Genomic DNA, 20,237 nt, shown 5'->3' with positions numbered 1-20,237 from the left:
GGTGTAAGATGAGAGATGAGAGATGACAGATGAGAGATGAGAGATGATAGATGAGAGATGAGAGATGAGAGATGAGAGATGAGAGATGAGAGATGAGAGATGAGAGATGAGAGATGAGAGATAAAGATGAGAGATGAGAGATGCGAGATGAGAGATGAGAGATGAGTGATGAGTGATGAGAGATGAGAGATGAGAGATGGGATATGGGAGATGAGGATTAGAAATGAGAGATGAGAAATGAGAGATGAGAGAGAGGTGAGAGACGAGAGATTAGAAATGAGAAAGGGAAAATAAGAAATTTGAAGTTGAATATTAGAAATAAGGAATGAGAAATTGGTAATGAAAATTAGATACTAAAAATGAGAAATGACAAAAACGAAATGTGAATTGGGAAATGGGAAATGAAGAATGAGAAATGAGAGTGAACAATTCAATAATATAACTTCATACTTTCAGTTATGCTTTCTAGTTATCCTAGTCATTTATTTAGTTTAAGGTTTATGTTCTTCCAGAACTACTCTAAAGAAGAGAAATCCTGCGGTAATAGGTAAGTGTTTTATATGTATTTTAGGGTGGCAGCCAAATAAGGCATATCGCAACCGACCATACACATGTAGTTGATTGGCCCAAAGGGCTGTCCTGTGCAAAATTTCAGCTTAATCGGGCTTGGTTTAGGGGTGCCTCAAAGTTTGTTTTTTTACCCTTAAAAATCACCAAAGGGGGGACCAAAGGAAATCGGAAAAATGGAAGTTGTAATATTGTTGCCAAATGACTTAAAAATGCATGAATCCCCGTAGTCTAGTACTGTCTTAAAAAACATTTTGGTCAAAAATTGACTACAGTATTGAAAAAATCACCTAAAAAAATGGACAAAAGGAAAGCCGGAAAATTGAAATTTAAATTTTGATGCTAAATGACCTAAACTTTCAAAAAACGTTTAGGTGTTATCTCGAAAAAATAATTTTTGACCAAAATTCGACTTCCTGAGAATGAGTCGGTTTTCCAAAAAACGGCCAATTTTCAATTTTGTTTATTTTTTTTTTTACAATAGACACAAGATCTCGACGTTTCATCCATTTCTTCGTCAATTGGCGTCAAAATTAAAATTTCTCTAAGATGATTTTTGAAACCCTGTATTCGATTTTTGACCAATATTTTGTCTTTAGCTAGTACCAGATCTCGAGGTTATATACATGTTTAAGTCAGTCAAATTAAAATTTCCATTTTCCGATTTTTTTTAAGTGTCTCGAAAAAACAAAAAAAAAACCGATTTCCTTTTGTCCTCCCTTTGGTGATTTTTATGGTAAAAAAACAAAACTTTGAGCACTTTAGGGGCAACCTTTAATTAAAATCCGATTGAACTGAAATTTTTAACTGGTCAGTTTTTTGGGTCACTCTACAAAATGTATATGGTCGGTTTTGATAATTCGATCATAAAATTTCTCCCATACAGCCATTGCCGCTCTAATGTAGGTATATGTGGGTTTTTAAATACAATTCGTCAAATACTTCCGAAGTAATCATTTTCGCCTTAATACAGATAAGTTTATGAAAGAAATCATCGTTTAGCCCATCCAAGTCGTTCAAAGTTAGACTCCCTTAGCTTAAAATTTACTTATGGTAAAATTTGATTGTCGCCTCACAAAAATATACTAAGCTAGAAAAGAAAAAAAATGTGAAAATTACATGTATCGTTCTGTGGTTGACTGTTCTTTACTTTTCGATAAAAAATATAACTCCGATCTCCATTTTATGTGGCAGATGTGGCAAATCTAACCCGCTCGCTCGATGCCATCAAAATCCGTCTAACGGGACTGACAAAACCAAATCGGTACTTCAAAGCTCTTCAAAGAATCCTAACTTGGATCATCGAAACCCGTGAGAGAATTGGTGCGTTAATGTTGATTGATTTTTAATTTTTTAAATTTTTGTTTACGGATTCAGCGTGCAGAAGAAGGGTTGATGAGAAATCAGTTATAAAAAAGAATATAGAAAATGTTAAGTGTCAACGGCTGAAAGTGTTGATAACAAGTAAGACAGTTGAAATGATTAGGACTATACATGAAATAAAGATTGTAGGGTGTTCTTCCGTTAGCACATAAAAGGACATGAAGTCGCCGTTAGATAGGGAAAAAATGTCGAGAAAAGTTACGAAAATAGGTAAGCGTATAGGGAAAATAATTAAAGTTAATAATAAAGTTAACTGAAAAGATAAATGGATAGGAAAAAATGAAAATATAATAATGTAAATAACAAAAAACGGAAAACAAGAATTTCAGGAATAATAAATTTGAAAAGAAACTAAATCAAAGGAACAACTTGAATAAGTAGAACTTATCGGATAGAAAGAATGCGTAAATAAACAGTTGAGGGTAGAAGAAAAGCAAATAATTATCGAGAATGTAGAACCAGATTGGATTGAATGATGATTGTGTCAAAAAAAGACCTTCCTTCAACACATATTTAACTCAGTTGTCTCACATAAAACATTGCCAACGGTAATAAATGTGCAATATTAGCAAATCCATCCTTGAAAAAATGTAAAATATCTAGAGTTGGTTGATAGATTAACTTATTTTTGAAACTTTTTGTTTGTTTCATTGGTTTGTAAGTTTTTAATCTTTTAAAGCAAATTATTTTACTAATACTCTTCATAGGTCCCGCAATATTAATTAAAGGATACATATACAAATTTTATTGTAAAAAAAATAAATTGTCGTATTCATTATGAGCAAAAAAATTTCGGCAAGCAGTAAATTTTAATTTTACATTTTTTTCAAGAAAGTTAGCACGAAAGAGCCAATAAGGAGCAAAATCATAGTACACGAAAAAAAATAATAAAACAGCAAATAAAATTGCATATATATATTTTTGTTAGTTTATCGTTGCAATCCAGTTTACTCGACGATGAATGTGACTGTTACTTACAATAAAAACTCGTATATATTCATATTATACAAAGGAAAAAACTTAAGATTAATCAACGGAAAGCAAATTTAACACTCACACACATACACACACCTATACAAAAACTCACACCTTGAGTAAGTATATCAAGACAAAATAGTTTACAACAAATATACAACAAACAGAATAAAAACCAAAAGTTAGCTATTTTGAGCAGTCTTCGACTAGTAGTTACAAATTCATTGCAACATTTCAAACGAAAAAAAAAAACATCTTAGAAAAATAAGTCAACTACTTACATTCACATTAAATCACACATTCACTCACCTTAGGAAACAAAAAAAAAATCAGCAGCAAATAATTCACCAAATAGAGGTAACAAAAAAACTCCAAAGAGAAAACAAGAAAAAAAAATACAATTGAAAAAAAAAAGTAAAAACTAAAAGTTTGACTGTTATTATATTGTATTTTGATTTCGGTGTAAATATTCTAAGGTAACAATAATATTGTAAAACGTCGAACGAAACTAAGCGAGCAAATGGATCGCAGAGTAGCTGAAAACTCTTGAGGACGGTAAAGAAAGATCTAATGGTAACGTCAAGGAGGGGAACATATTAAAGATGATCTCTTGAAAGGGCCCCCGAATCGAGTAGATTAATGAGAAACGATGTGTAAAAAGCAAGAAATAGTGTAAAAATGCGATGAAATATATTAAAGAGTCAAATACTATATTATCGTTACCGAAAAATAAACAAAATGCAAATCAAATGGACATTTTTTTCATAACTTAGACGTACCGAAATGACAATCAGATTAAACTTTAAAAAAAAAGTTTGAATTAAAAATTTGGAAGTGTTATGGCTCCTAGAGTGTCCGGAGTTTAAAAAATTCGAGAATTCCCGATTCCCGGGAATCATAGTTTCATTCCCGGGAATTCCCAACATGTATGAAATTATTTCTCTGGAAAATCCTGATAGCCTCCGGATCCATTTCCATTACTATTTTTGAAAATTTAGTCGTACAAAACTCATTGATAAAATACCGTCTCCTGTGGCAGGACACATTTTGCAGCCATTTGGTTCATTTTTTTCTATTCAAATAGATAAGTTTAAGAAGATTATATGTATTTCGAACGAAAACCCACAATGCTTCGAAAAATATAAGAAAAATCGCGCAGCAGGAAGGCAGATTGTGATTTCTCGAAAGTAAAATTTATGCACTTGTTTCCATTTGGCATTGAATCCAGATGAATTTCAAAACTTAAAAATGTAGAATACATCGTTTTTTTTTTCATATGAAGAGCAAATATGTAAAGTGCTCAGAAAAACGAAAAAAGGTTCGTTTGACTGTTTTTAATTTATCATTTATTTAAGTTTGATTAAAAATAAGTTTCATAACATTATAAAGAGTACATTTTGAACAAATTATTAGCTTGTTTGCATGAAACGTTCGATAAGCTATGTATATTTGAATCAATGTGCATATATTTACATGGTTTTGAATGTTTCCCGGGATCCCGGGAATTCCCGGGAAACGGATCACACGATTTCCCGATTCCCGGGAACGGAAAAATGGCCGGGAAATGGACACTCTAGGCTCAACCCAATAAGAAAATCGACTAGGAACAAAAAATAATCAGTTAAGAATCAAAAAACAACAAAAACGACAAAAATGACAAAAAATTACAAAAAAAGACAAAAATGGCAAAAATGACAAAATGACAAAAATGACAAAATGACAAAATGACAAAATGACAAAATGACAAAATGACAAAATGACAAAATGACAAAATGACAAAATGACAAAAATGACAAAATTGATAAACATGACAAAAATTGCAAAAAAAAACAAAATTGACAAAAATGACAAAAAAGTACAAAAATGACAAAATTGACAAAAATTTCAAAAATGACAAAAATGACAAAAATGACAAAAAGACAAAATCGACAAAAATGAAAAAAACTGACAAAAATGACAAAAATGATTGTCATTTTTGTCATTTTTGTCATTTTTGTCATTTTTGTCATTTTTGTCATTTTTGTCATTTTTGTCATTTTTATCATTTTTGTCATTTTTGTCATTTTTGTCATTTTTGTCATTTTTGTCATTTTTGTCATTTTTGTCATTTTTGTCATTTTTGTCATTTTTGTCATGTTTGTCATTTTTGTCATATTTGTCATTTTTGTCATTTTTGTCATTTTTGTCATTTTTGTAATTTTTGTCATTTTTGTCATTTTTGGCATTTTTGTCATTTTTGTCATTTTTGTCATTTTTGTCATTTTTGTCATTTTTGTCATTTTTGTCATTTTTGTCATTTTTGTCATTTTTGTCATTTTTGTCATTTTTGTCATTTTTGTCATTTTTGTCATTTTTGTCATTTTTGTCATTTTTGTCATTTTTGTCATTTTTGTCATTTTTGTCATTTTTGTCATTTTTGTCATTTTTGTCATTTTTGTCATTTTTGTCATTTGTGTCATTTTTGTCATTTTTGTCATTTTTGTCATTTTTGTCATTTTTGTCATTTTTTTCATTTTTGTCATTTTTGTCATTTTTGTCATTTTCTGTCATTTTTGTCATTTTTGTCATTTTTATCATTTTTGTCATTTTTGTCATTTTTGTCGTTTTTATCATTTTTATCATTTTTATCATTTTTGTCATTTTTGTCATTTTTTTCGTTTTTATCATGTTTATCATTTTTGTCATTTATTGTCATTTTTGTCATTTTTGTCATTTTTGTCATTTGTGTCATTTTTGTCATTTTTGTCATTTTTGTCATTTTTGTCATTTTTGTCATTTTTGTCATTTTTGTCATTTTTGTCATTTGTGTCATTTTTGTCATTTTTGTCATTTTTGTCATTTTTGTCATCTTTGTAATTTTTGCCATTTTTTGTAATTTTTGTCATTTTTGTAATTTTTGTCATTTTTGTAATTTATGTCATTTTTGTCATTTTTGTAATTTTTGCCATTTTTGTCATTTTTTTCATTTTTGTCATTTTTGTCATTTGTGTCATTTTTGTTATTTTTGACATTTATGTCATTTATGTCATTTTTGTCATTTTTGTCATTTTTGCCATTTTTTGTCATTTTTGTCATTTTTGTCATTTTTGTCATTTTTGTAATTTTTGTCATTTTTGTCATTTTTGTAATTTTTGCCATTTTTGTCATTTTTGTCATTTGTGTTATTTTTGTCATTTTTGTCATTTTTGGCTCTTTTGTCATTTTTGTCATTTTTGTCATTTTTTTCATTTTTGTCATTTTTGTCATTTTTGTCATTTTTGTCATATAAATCATTTTTGTCATTTTTATCATTTTTGTCATTTTTGTCATTTTTGTCATTTTTTGTCATTTTTGTCATTTTTGTCATTTTTTGTCATTTTTGTCATTTTTGTCATTTTTGTTATTGTTGTAATTTTTGTTATTTTAGTCATTTTTGTCATTTTTGTCAGTTTTGTCATTTTTGTCATTTTTGTCATTTTTGTCAGTTTTGTCATTTTTGTCATTTTTGTCATTTTTGTCATTTTTGTCATTTTTGTCATTTTTGTCATTTTTGTCATTTTTGTCATTTTTGTCATTTTTGTCATTTTTGTCATTTTTGTCATTTTTGTAATTTTTGTCATTTTTGTAATTTTTGTAATTTTTGTTATTTTAGTCATTTTTGTCATTTTTGTCATTTTTGTCATTTTTGTCATTTTTGTCATTTTTGCCATTTTTGTCATTTTTGTCATTTTTGTCATTTTTTGTCATTTTTATCATTTTAGACATTTTTATCATTTTTATCATTTTTGACATTTTTATCATTTTTGACATTTTTGTCATTTTTGTTTTTTGTTTTTTATTAGTCATTTTTGGTATTTTTGTCATTATTGTCATTTCTGTCTTTCTTGTCATTTTTGCCATTTTTTGTCATTTTTATCATTTTTGACATTTTTATCATTTTTGACATTTTTATCATTTTTGACATTTTTGTCATTTTTGTTATTTGTTTATTATTTGGCATTTTTGGTACTTTTGTAATTTTTGTCATTTTTGTAATTTTGGTCATTTTTGTCATTTCTGACATTTTTTTTCATTTTTGTTTTTTGTTTATTTTTTGTCATTTTTTGTATTTTTGTCATTATTGAAATTTTTGTCATTTTGGTCATTTTTGTCATTTTTTGTCATATTTTTCATTTTTGTCATTTTTGTCATTATTATCATTTTTGTCATTTTTATCATTTGTGTCATTTTTGTTTTTTGTTTATTATTTACCATTTTTCGTATTTTTGTCATTTTTGTCATTTTTGTCATTTTTGTCATACTTGTCATTTTTGTCATTTTTGTCATTTTTGTCATTTTTGTTATTTTTGTCATTTTTGTCATTTTTGTCATTTTTGTCATTTTTGTCATTTTTGTCATTTTTGTCATTTTCGTCATTTTTGTCATTTTTGTCATTTTTGTCATCTTTGTTATTTTTGCCATTTTTTGTAATTTTTGTCATTTTTGTAATTTTTGTCATTTTTGTAATTTATGTCATTTTTGTCATTTTTGTAATTTTTGCCATTTTTGTCATTTTTGTCATTTTTGTCATTTTTGTCATTTGTGTCATTTTTGTTATTTTTGACATTTATGTCATTTATGTCATTTTTGTCATTTTTGTCATTTTTGCCATTTTTTGTCATTTTTGTCATTTTTGTAATTTTTGTAATTTTTGTCATTTTTGTCATTTTTGTAATTTTTGCCATTGTTGTCATATTTGTCATTTGTGTCATTTGTGTTATTTTTGTCATTTTTGTCATTTTTGGCTCTTTTGTCATTTTTGTCATTTTTGTCATTTTTGTCATTTTTGTCATTTTTGTCATTTTTGTCATTTTTGTCATTTTTGTCATTTTCGTCATATAAATCATTTTTGTCATTTTTATCATTTTTGTCATTTTTGTCATTTTTGTCATTTTTGTCAATCTTGTCATTTTTGTCATTTTTGTCATTTTTGTCATTTTTGTCATTTTTGTCATTTTTGTCATTTTTGTCATTTTTTGTCATTTTTGTCATTTTTGTCATTTTTGTCATTTTTGTCATTTTTGTTATTGTTGTAATTTTTGTTATTTTAGTCATTTTTGTCATTTTTGTCATTTTTGTCAGTTTTGTCATTTTTGTCATTTTTGTCATTTTTGTCATTTTTGTCATTTTTGTCATTTTTGTCATTTTTGTCATTTTTGTCATTTTTGTCATTTTTGTCATTTTTGTCATTTTTGTCATTTTTGTCATTTTTGTAATTTTTGTCATTTTTGTAATTTTTGTAATTTTTGTTATTTTAGTCATTTTTGTCATTTTTGTCATTTTTGTAATTTTTGTCATTTTTGTAATTTTTGTAATTTTTGTTATTTTAGTCATTTTTGTCATTTTTGTCATTTTTGTCATTTTTGTCATTTTTGTCATTTTTGTCATTTTTGTCATTTTTGTCATTTTTTGTCATTTTAGACATTTTTATCATTTTTATCATTTTTGACATTTTTATCATTTTTGACATTTTTGTCATTTTTGTTTTTTGTTTTTTATTTGTCATTTTTGGTATTTTTGTCATTATTGTCATTTCTGTCTTTCTTGTCATTTTTGCCATTTTTTGTCATTTTTATCATTTTTGACATTTTTATCATTTTTGACATTTTTATCATTTTTGACATTTTTATCATTTTTGACATTTTTGTCATTTTTGTTATTTGTTTATTATTTGGCATTTTTGGTACTTTTGTCATTTTTGTCATTTTTGTAATTTTGGTCATTTTTGTCATTTTTGACATTTTTTTTTCATTTTTGTTTTTTGTTTATTTTTTGTCATTTTTTGTATTTTTGTCATTATTGAAATTTTTGTCATTTTGGTCATTTTTGTCATTTTTTGTCATATTTTTCATTTTTGTCATTTTTGTCATTATTATCATTTTTGTCATTTTTATCGTTTGTGTCATTTTTGTTTTTTGTTTATTATTTACCATTTTTCGTATTTTTGTCATTTTTGTCATTTTTGTCATACTTGTCATTTTTGTCATTTTTGTCATTTTTGTCATACTTGTTATTTTTGTCATTTTTGTCATTTTTGTCATTTTTATCATTTAGACATTTTTATCATTTTTATCATTTTTGTCATTTTTATCATTTTTGACATTTTTGTCATCTTTGTTTTTTGTTTTTTATTAGTCATTTTTGGTATTTTTGTCATTATTGTCATTTCTGTCTTTTTTGTCATTTTGCCATTTTTGTCATTTTTGTCATTTTAATCATTTTTGACATTTTTGGCATTTTTGATATTTTTGTCACATTGGTAATTTCTGTCATTTTCTGTAATTTTGGTCATTTTTTTCATGTTGGTCATTTTTGTCCTTTTTGTTCTGATTTTCATTTTTGTCATTTATTAATTTTTGTTTTTTTTGGCATTTTTGTCATTTTTGTCATTTCTGTATTTTTTCCTTATTTTTGTCATTTTTGTCATTTTTGTCACTTTTATTTTTTGTTTATCATTATTGTCATTTTTGGTATTTTTGTCATTATTGTCATTTTTTTTTTGATTCTGTCATTTTTGTCATTTTTTGTCATTTTTTTGTCATTTTTTTGTCATTTTTGTCATTTTTGTAATTTTCGGCAGTTTTGTCAATGTTTTCATTTTTGTCGTTTTTGTCATTTGTGTCATTTTCTCTAATTTTTCTTGTCATTTGTGTCATTTTTATCATTCCTGTCGTTTTTGTCATTTATTTTATTTTTGTAATTTTTTCACTTTTATCTCTTTGTCATTTTTGTCATTTTGTAGTTTTTGTCACTTTTGTAATTTTTTTTAATTTTTTGGCATTTTTGTTAAAATATTTTTGCAAATTTTGTTAATTTTGGTTGTTTCTCATTGTGGTCATTATTGTTATTTTTGTCATTTTCACTTGTATTTGAATATTTCAAGATATATTTTGTTTTATTGTTTTTGCCTGGTTTTTTTTTTTTGTAGTTTTTACTGGTTTTGTAATAAAATTTTTTTTTTGTAATTTCTGTAATTTTTAAATTATAAAATTTTTTATGTTCAAGCAATTTTCATTTTCTTTTTGTATTTTATGTATTTTATGTAATTTTTGCTATTTTTGCCAATTTTTCGTTTTGTTTTTTTTTGTTTTTATTTTTTATTGAATTTTTTGAATTTTGGAATTTGTTTTTCTCAAACTCCATATAGTTTGTCAGTGAAATTTTTCCCACTTTCTAGTTTTTCTTTTAAATAATTCTTGAAGTTTGGAGTGATCTGTGATTTGTTATACTTTAGATAAGGGCATAACGAGCACCCGGGTCTTTTTTTTAATCGGGATTAAAGCTAAAAGAGCAGTGAAGACTGGACACCTGAACGTTGGGAAAAAACGAAATCTGACAATACCCTTGAGGAAGACCACCAAAAATGGTCGAAACGTCGTGCATTTCAAAAAGAAAGTTGTTTGCTTGAAATCCAAGTCCGAAAAATAGCCAAAAATAAAATACTAAAGAAAATAAAATTTAAATTCATTTTTAAACTTTTTTTTCTTTTTCAAATTTCAACCAGATACCAAATAGACACCTTTGTGTCTGAACACGAATTAGTGATGTTACTCACATACCCCCTTATTCTGCGCCGCTCGTGAGGTGACGATAGTCGAGTCGAGTCGGAGTCGCGTGAGTCTTGTCACCTTATTCACGAAACCGATGTGACAGAGCATACGATTTGTCACTCGCGGTGACTACTAGATTAGGATAATAACTCAAAAAGTTAATTCTAAAAGACATTTCTCACCTAAAGCGACTACTGGAATCGGGTGACTCGACTATCGTCACCTCACGCGCGGCGCAGAATAAGGGGGATAATATAGTTGTTTTCTATGGTTAAATAAGCGTCCTCCTTAAGGTGAACATTATGCTCTTATGTCCCCCACATGCCAAATATTAAACATTTTCTAGAAATCCACTGTTTTCTCCAAAAAATTTCCGATTTTCGGCAAAATAAAAATTATTACTTTCCTCTCGACGTTTTAGCCATTTCAAATGAATCAAAACCAAAATTTCCATTTCAATTTTCCCCCTTTCCTTCGGTGATTTTTGAGGATTAAAAAATTGTAATTGAAAGCTCTGGCACTGCTTAATCAAGTCTGATTGAATTTAAAATTTACACAGGTCCTACCTTTCAATTTTTTCTTTCAATTTCAATTAAGTTTTTGTTTGAGCTCGAATCATTTTACGATTTTTACCGGACATGTTTGACCCATTTCAGCGGGATAAGTCCAGTTAAAAATGGGTTATTTATTCGATTTCTTTCTGTTGTTTTTTCCAAAGAAACCCGAACAAATTCTCTATCTTCTAAAATTTCCTATCCAATACTCTTCTTTCAAATTATTTTTCAGCCCAGAGCAGAAATTTTTGATACTGAAAAATATATGTTGCAAGGACGTAAATAGCCTTTGGTTGTTTCTGATATTTTTGAGCAATTTCATTTTACTGGCATGCATATTTGAATTCCGGAACAGGTATAATGTAATTGTTTCGTTAAGCTTTTTCATCCCTAGTAAAAATTCTTTAAAAGTTTTTCATTTTTAAGTACGATTTACCATAGCAAATGATATTTTTTTATTCATGCCACCTCATAAACTATTGCTCGAAAAATATGCTACTCATTTTTCAATCCATGAACGTCTCGTTTGAGCCAATTTCTTTTCATTAAAATAGTTAGTTGACAAATTGCCAAAAACACAACATCGTCCCCACAAATTGAGGAGTCATGCAGATTCGCTTGAATTTGAATTTTAACATCTAAAACTAACACTTCTACGGGCTATCAACACAAAGTTATGGAACACTCAAAGCAGCTCAAAGCATCTTTAGATTTTTATCAATCACGTGCGGTGCTGTTACTTGTTTTATTTTTTAACTTTTCTGTTCTGCATATGTCATTAATCTGACTGACGAGCTAATCATACAGGATGTTTAGTAGTAGTACGAGAATGACTTGAATGATTTTCTTTCCACCTTGGAAGGTGGTTTGATTTCAATCATTACCTCTATTTAGTATGTTTGCTATCAGTACGAGTTGAAGAAGCCGAAGAGCAACATCTGGCGCGCGATCTGGCTGATCTGATCCGATCTGAAAATGGTGAGAGTGTAACGCGTGTTGTTTTCAAACTGGAGCTATTTTTCAACGTGATTTGCATATTTTTAAACTGCAGGTTGTCGCAAAACTAGTTTATCTGCTGCTTGTTTTTGCAGCAGGTTACAGTCCGGTGGATGGATCGCGGATTTTGGGAGTGTTCACCTTTCCCGGCCGGAGCCACTGGATGATGATCGACGCTATTATAAATGAACTGTTGGATCGTGGCCATCAGGTGACGGCCATCGCGAACTTTCCCCTTTCGAGGAGTCATGAAAATTACACCGAAATCCGGATAGCACCAATTTACGACTTTTGGAAGAAATCTGTTAAGGTGGATTCATTGTACGATCTTACCGAAATATCAATTCACCGGATGTTGGTCGATTTCCTGTACAGTTTGGGGCTGGAAACAACCGAATATGCATTCACGAGGCCGAACGTTAAGCAGTTTTTGCTCAATGATCAAACCAAGTTTGATCTGCTGTTGGCAGAACAGTTCTACCAGGAAGCTTTTTTAGTGTTGGCATACAAATATCGAGTTCCAGTAGTGACAATTGGTAAGAATTATATCTGTAGTTTCGAATCAGAAGAGAATATCCTGACTGTTAGAAATCTTAGATTAGACTGAAACTTGTAGTGTCCAATGAAAACGTGCATCGAATTTAATTTTTTGGTGCCACGTGCGCCATCTTTAAAATTACTCAATTTTTTTTAAAAATTGGATTGAAGTTATGGCAAATTCAGCTAATTGTCTTACTTCAAAACAACATCGCTGACTTTTTTTCACTTCAACACAGTTTTTTCGTAATACCTCGACTCCAGATCCGGCTAAAATAGGTTTTCAATTCTATGAAATCTATGATTGAGCGTGCTATGGAAGGAAAACATTAGCTTTTGAAGATAGTTTTTTTTGCATATTTGTATCAATCATTAATGATTTTCAGCTTCCACAGATCATCAGCCTCTTCAAGTACTAAACAAGTTTTCAGCTTTTTCTCCTCGCTTATTACCGGAACACTCAGGCGAGACTTGTCAACGAATATTTTCTGGTTGGAAATCAGCCAGGAGTCTGCTAAAAAGTTCATTTTGCAGTCCATTAATTTTTTTTTCAAAATAGGACCCCACTACTAGTCCAAATATTTTGAGGACGATTTGACCACCGTATTAAATTTATTTTGCTGATGACAAAAATGACAAAAATGACAAAAATGACAAAAATGACAAAAATGTCAAAAATGTCAAAAATGTCAAAAATGACAAAAATGACAAAAATGACAAAAATGACAAAAATGACAAAAATGACAAAATGACAAAAATGACAAAATTGATAAAAATGACAAAAATGACAAAAATTTTAAAAAAAATACGAAAATGACAAAAATGACAAAAATGACAAAAAAGACAAAAATGACAAAAATGACAAAAATGACAAAAATGATAAAAATGATAAAAACGACAAAAATGACAAAAATGACAAAAATGACAAAAATGACAAAAATGACAAAAATGACAAAAATGGCAAAAATGACAAAAGTGACGAAAATGACAAAAATGACAAAAATGACAAAAATGACAAAAATGACAAAAATGACAAAAATGAAAAAAATGACAAAACTGACAAAAATGACAAAAATGACAAAAATGACACAAATGACAAAAATGACAAAAATGACAAAAATGACAAAAATGACAAAAATGACAAAAATGACAAAAATGACAAAAATGACAAAAATGACAAAAATGTCAAAACTGACAAAAATGACAAAAATGACTAAAATGACTAAAATGACAAAAATGACTAAAATGACAAATATGACAAAAATGACAAAAATGACAAAAATGACAAAAATGACAAAAATGACAAAAACGACAAAAATGACAAAAATGACAAAAATGACAAAAATGACAAAAATGACAAAAATGACAAAAATGACAAAAATGACAAAAATGACAAAAATGACAAAAATGACAAAAATGACAAAAATGACAAAAATGACAAAAATGACAAAAATGACAAAAATGACAAAAATGACAAAAATGACAAAAATGACAAAAATGACAAAAATGACAAAAATGACAAAAATGACAAAAATGACAAAAATGACAAAAATGACAAAAATGACAAAAATGACAAAAATGACAAAAATGACAAAAATGACAAAAATGACAAAAATGACAAAAATGACAAAAATGACAAAAATGACAAAAATGACAAAAATGACAAAAATGACAAAAATGACAAAAATGACAAAAATGACAAAAATGACAAAAATGACAAAAATGACAAAAATGACAAAAATGACAAAAATGACAAAAATGACAAAAATGACAAAAATGACAAAAATGACAAAAATGACAAAAATGACAAAAATGACAAAAATGACAAAAATGACAAAAATGACAAAAATGACAAAAATGACAAAAATGACAAAAATGACAAAAATGACAAAAATGACAAAAATGACAAAAATGACAAAAATGACAAAAATGACAAAAATGACAAAAATGACAAAAATGACAAAAATGACAAAAATGACAAAAATGACAAAAATGACAAAAATGACAAAAATGACAAAAATGACAAAAATGACAAAAATGACAAAAATGACAAAAATGACAAAAATGACAAAAATGACAAAAATGACAAAAATGTAAAAATTGACAAAAATGACAAAAATGACAAAAATGACAAAAATGACAAAAATGACAAAAATGACAAAAATGACAACAATGACAAAAATGACAAAAATGACAAAAATGACAAAAATGACAAAAATGACAAAAATGACAAAAATGACAAAAATGACAAAAATGACAAAAATGACAAAAATGACAAAAATGACAAAAATGACAAAAATGACAAAAATGACAAAAATGACAAAAATGACAAAAATGACAAAAATGACAAAAATGACAAAAATGACAAAAATGACAAAAATGACAAAAATGACAAAAATGACAAAAATGACAAAAATGACAAAAATGACAAAAATGACAAAAATGACAAAAATGACAAAAATGACAAAAATGACAAAAATGACAAAAATGACAAAAATGACAAAAATGACAAAAATGACAAAAATGACAAAAATGACAAAAATGACAAATATGACAAAAATGACAAAAAATTAACAAAAATGACAAGAATGACAAAAATGACAATAATGACAAAAATGACAAAAATGACAAAAATGACAAAAATGACAAAAATGACAAAAATGACAAAAATGACAAAAATGACAAAAATGACAAAAATGACAAAAATGACAAAAATGACAAAAATGACAAAAATGACAAAAATGACAAAAATGACAAAAATGACAAAAATGACAAAACTGACAAAAATGACAAAAATGACAAAATGACAAAAATGACAAAAATGACAAAAATGACAAAAATGACAAAAATGACAAAAATGACAAAAATGACAAAAATGACAAAAATGACAAAAATGACAAAAATAACAAAAATGACAAAAATGACAAAAATGACAAAAATGACAAAAATGACAAAAATGACAAAAATGACAAAAATGACAAAAATGACAAAAATGACAAAAATGACAAAAATGACAAAAATGACAAAAATGACAAAAATGACAAAAATGACAAAAATGACAAAAATGACAAAAATGACAAAAATGACAAAAATGAAAAAAAGGACAAAAATGACAAAAATGACAAAAATGACAAAAATGACAGAAATGACAAAAATGACAAAAATGACAAAAATGACAAAAATGACAAAAATGACAAAAATGACAAAAATGACAAAAATGACAAAAATGACAAAAATGACAAAAATGACAAAAATGACAAATTCGATAAAAATGACAAAAAATTACAAAAATTGACAATAAATGACAGAAATGACAAAAATGACAAAAATGGCAAAAATGACAAAAATGACAAAAATGGCAAAAATGGCAAAAATGGCAAAAATGACAAAAATGACAAAAATGACAAAAATGACAAAAATGAAAGTAATTACAAAAATGACAAATAAAAAAATGTCAAAAAAAAACAAAAATGACAAAAATGACAAAAAAAAATGTTCAAAGACAAAAATGAGAAAAATGACAAAAACAACAAAAAATTACATAAATAACAAAGGTACAAAAATTACCAAAATTACAATGATTACAAAAATTACAAATATTACAAAAATGACGAAAAAGAAAAAAAATTATAAAAATTTAGAAAGATTCAAAAATTATAAATATATCAAAAATTATCAAAAGTACAAAATTGACAAAAATGGCAAAAATGACAAAAATTATAAAAATGGCAAAAATGGCAAAAAATTCAAAAATTTCAAAATGAACTTAAATGACAAAAATTTTAAAAATTTCAAAAATTACAAAATTTACAAACATTCCAAAAAATTCAAAAATTTCAAAATTTGCAAAAAAAAAACAAATATTACAAAAACTACATGAATTTTAAAAATAACAAAAAACTACAAAAATGAAAAAAATGGAAAATAAGACAAAAAGGACAAAAGAAAAAATGTCAAAAATGACAAAAATGACAAAGAAATAAAAGAAAAAAATGACACAAATGACAAAGAACTAAAAAAAAATGTCAAAAAGACAAAAATGAAAAAAATTACAAAAAATTACTAAAATTACAAAAGTACAAAAATTACAAATATTACAAAAATTACAAATATTACAAAAAGAAAACAAAAATACAAAATTTGCAAAAAATAAGAAAACTTACCTTAAATTAAAAAAAAAAAATACAAATTACAAAAATTTTAAAAATTCTGAAAAAACAAAAATTTCAAAAAGTACAAAAAATACAAAAATTACAAAAGTTACAAAATTGACAATAATGACAAAAATTACAAATATTACAAACGTTCCAAAAAATCTCAAAAATCAAAAAATAAAAAATTATACAAAAAATACAGATATTATAAAAATTACAAAAATAACAAAAATGGCAAAAATGGAAAAAGTTACAAAAATGAAAACATTACAAAAATGACAATAATAACAAAAATAACAAAATTACGAAAATGACAAAAACTACAAATTTTTCAAAAAATACAAAATAAAATAAAAGTTAAAAATTACTCAAATGATCATAACGACATAATTCACTTGTGTCATTATGTTTGTTTTGTCAGTCTTATCAGTTTTGTCAATTTTTTTTTCAAAGTAATTAATTTTAGCAATTTGGTCAATTCTGTCAGTTTTTTCACTTTTGTCAATTTTTTTAAATTTTGTCAATTTTGTCAATTTGGATTTTTCAACCAATTTTTTTTTTGTTACGTCAATTTTTTTGATATCTCTGTCAGTTTTATGATTTTTTTCAAATTTGGACAAATCGGTCTATACCGTTTTTTGTCAATTTTTTCAGTTTTGTCATTAATGTTATTTTGTCAATTTGGTAGATTTTATCATTTTAGTTAATTTTGTTATTTTTTATCTTTTTTCCATTTTGTAAATTTTTCGAATTTTTGTTTTTTTGTTTTAAATTTTCTTAAATCTATCAATTATAAACAAAAAATCATGCAATTTACAAAAGTGATAAAATTGAATGAAAATATTTATTTGACAAAATTGTCATTTTGAGATAATCGCAATTTAAGTTCAAAACTTCAAACTGCAAACTGGTTTAGCAACACTGCACTCAAATTTAAATGATAGTTTTCGATAAGCAATAATATAATTTTTAGAACAAGATTCTTGCCTTATTTGTAGCTTTTGTAATGGGGGTCTGTGTTTGCTGGTAAAAATTGAGCTTGTACAGAACAGGGGTTTTGAGTAGTTAAGTATACTCGGTCCTTTGTAACGTGACAGGCAGGCTATCCATCTGTAGCTTTTACGACTCCTGACATATTTAAAAACAAAATTTCAGTTTACAAATGAGGAGACTTTTAACGAGTGATGGTCCGATTCACATAAAACACTGATTTTTTACTTACATTAAAACAAGTCATACTACTGATTTTGGGGCAAATCGGGAAAGGTCGTTGCTTGAAGGTCATATGTTTCATAAATTCTCTAAAATCTTCTTCCAGGAACATTTGGATTCGCCCAGTACATGGGTCCGATGATGGGTATGATGAATATGTGGTCCCATGTTCCCCATGAATTCCTTCCGTACACCGACCGGATGACGCTGATGCAACGGATCTACAATTCGGCTATAAGCTCCTATGAGCTTTTGCTGCGCTCCTGGTACTACATGCCTCGTCAAGAACGGATGGCTCAAACCTACTTCCAGCATCTGCCAGGACCGCTACCATCGGTATCCAATCTGGAACAGCAAGTTTCGGTAATTCTGTTGAACAGCTATGCTCCACTAACGACTACCCGAGCCAAAGTCCCGGGACTGGTTTCGGTTGGAGGACTTCACATCAAGGAAGCGAAAGTTTTACCGAAGGATATCCAAAGTTTTCTCGACGAAGCTAAGCACGGTGCCATCTATTTTAGTTTGGGAACCAACCTAAAAAGTTCTGATATGCCTCGGGACAAGCTTCAAGCCATTTTGAACGTATTCCGATCGTTGAAACAGCGAGTGGTTTGGAAGTTTGAGGACGAAACCGTTCAAGGGCTACCCGAGAATGTGATGATCAAGAGCTGGTTACCACAGAGTGACATTCTGGCGCATCCAAAAGTGAAGGTTTTCATTACCCACGGAGGACTTCTCGGTACTCAGGAAGGTGTCTATCGAGCTGTCCCCATGCTGGGAATACCCATTTACTGCGATCAACATCTGAACATGAACAAAGCTGTACTCGGGGGCTATGCTGTGAAGTTGTATTTCCCTAACATTACGGAATCATCCTTCCGGTGGGCTTTGGAGGAGCTGCTGTTAAATCCGAGCTATAAGATTAACATTAGGAGGGTTTCTGAAATATTTCGGGACCGACCTACACCAGCTTTGGATGAAGCGGCCTATTGGATAGAATATGTCATCAGATATAAGGGAGCTGCGCAGCTAAGATCAGCAGGATTGGATCTACCGTGGATTAGCTTTGCTCTGCTTGATGTTGTTGGAACTGTGATGTTTGGCATTGTTCTCGTTGCATGGATATTGAAAACCTTTTCAAAAAGTTTGGTTAAGAAATCGAATGATAAAATTAAAAAAAATTAGCAGCTTTTTATCATTGTATTAAGTAGCAAATTTTGTCATTGAAATAAATTTCCAACACCCAGAAATTGTTTATTTGAAAAAAAAAACAAGGGCTTCAGCAAGTTTTTGTAGAGATTCTTCCCCACTTTTAGCATAACTTGTTGGCAACGTATGTCGATCTTATGTCATTCTCAAAACTCTTTCTGAAAGATATATACATTAGGGTGTCCCAAAATTGCATAATATCTGGAAATCTGGGGGCTCACTCTCCAAACGGTAGATCAGGATGTGGAGAACGAACATTTGTATGAGGTCAACTTAAAAAGAAATCATGTTTAGAGGTTCCGCAAATGCGATCTTTGAAAAAAGTGTACTTTTTAAAGATTTGATTTTAAATAAATTCTGGGTCCAACAATTTTTACAAAACTTACATATTTAATATTTTTAAATTTTGATTGGATTAAATACTAGACGAAATAAATTAAGAAAATGAACAAAAAAAAACAAAATTTTTCTAGAACTAGTCCTAAAAATAACTGGCAATACTGTAGCGAAATCACAAAAGCACGGTAATGAAGGTCTATTTTCTATGACAATTTCAATCCAAGAAAGAATGTATTTTTGAATTGAGTGAAGTTTAATTATTCTAAATTATATTGCTGCTCCTTGGAAAAACCATAAAATTGATTTTATAACTCGATTTTCATAGATTTCAGAAATGTGACGAGGTTCTACGTGGTAGCAAATAATTTATTTACATAAAAAATTTGAAAGTTTTAGTTCCGTATTACCTAAATCAAAGTTGTATTTCTGTTTTCATATTTAGTATCCTGTATCCAGTTCAACATTCTTTATTACAGTTCGAATCATCATTTGAAAAAAAGAAACGAAAAGCTATTATTAAATTCTGGTTTAAATTTATTTTTGAGTTTCATTTCAAATTTTATTCGGATTTTCAAAACTTATATGTGTTGTGTATTGTATTTTTTACGTCAAACCCCAACGTCTCGTTATTTTCTTGAGAAAACTCATTTTAATATTTTAATAAATTTTAAAAATCAGAATAAGATTCTTCATTTGAATTTCATATTTAAATTCAAATTCACTAGCCGGTAATTGAAACCATG

General features: G+C 27.8%; 1 protein-coding gene across 1 annotated transcript; it reads left to right on the top strand.

Moving 5' to 3' along the window:
- Nucleotides 1–500: 500 nt before the first annotated feature.
- LOC129752085 (UDP-glycosyltransferase UGT5-like) lies at nucleotides 501–19,208 on the top strand. The gene is made up of 4 exons (XM_055747880.1): nucleotides 501–547; nucleotides 11,910–12,033; nucleotides 12,099–12,579; nucleotides 18,053–19,208. The coding sequence occupies exons 1-4, from the start codon at nucleotides 501–503 to the stop codon at nucleotides 19,129–19,131; spliced, it is 1,731 nt and encodes a 576-aa protein (XP_055603855.1). The 3' UTR covers nucleotides 19,132–19,208.
- Nucleotides 19,209–20,237: the final 1,029 nt, after the last annotated feature.

This window comes from Uranotaenia lowii, chromosome 3 (assembly GCF_029784155.1).
Source record: "Uranotaenia lowii strain MFRU-FL chromosome 3, ASM2978415v1, whole genome shotgun sequence".
NCBI classification, from domain to species: domain Eukaryota; kingdom Metazoa; phylum Arthropoda; class Insecta; order Diptera; family Culicidae; genus Uranotaenia; species Uranotaenia lowii.
Note: the sequence above shows the minus strand (reverse complement) of the source record. Positions and strands in the feature narration are given on the sequence as shown.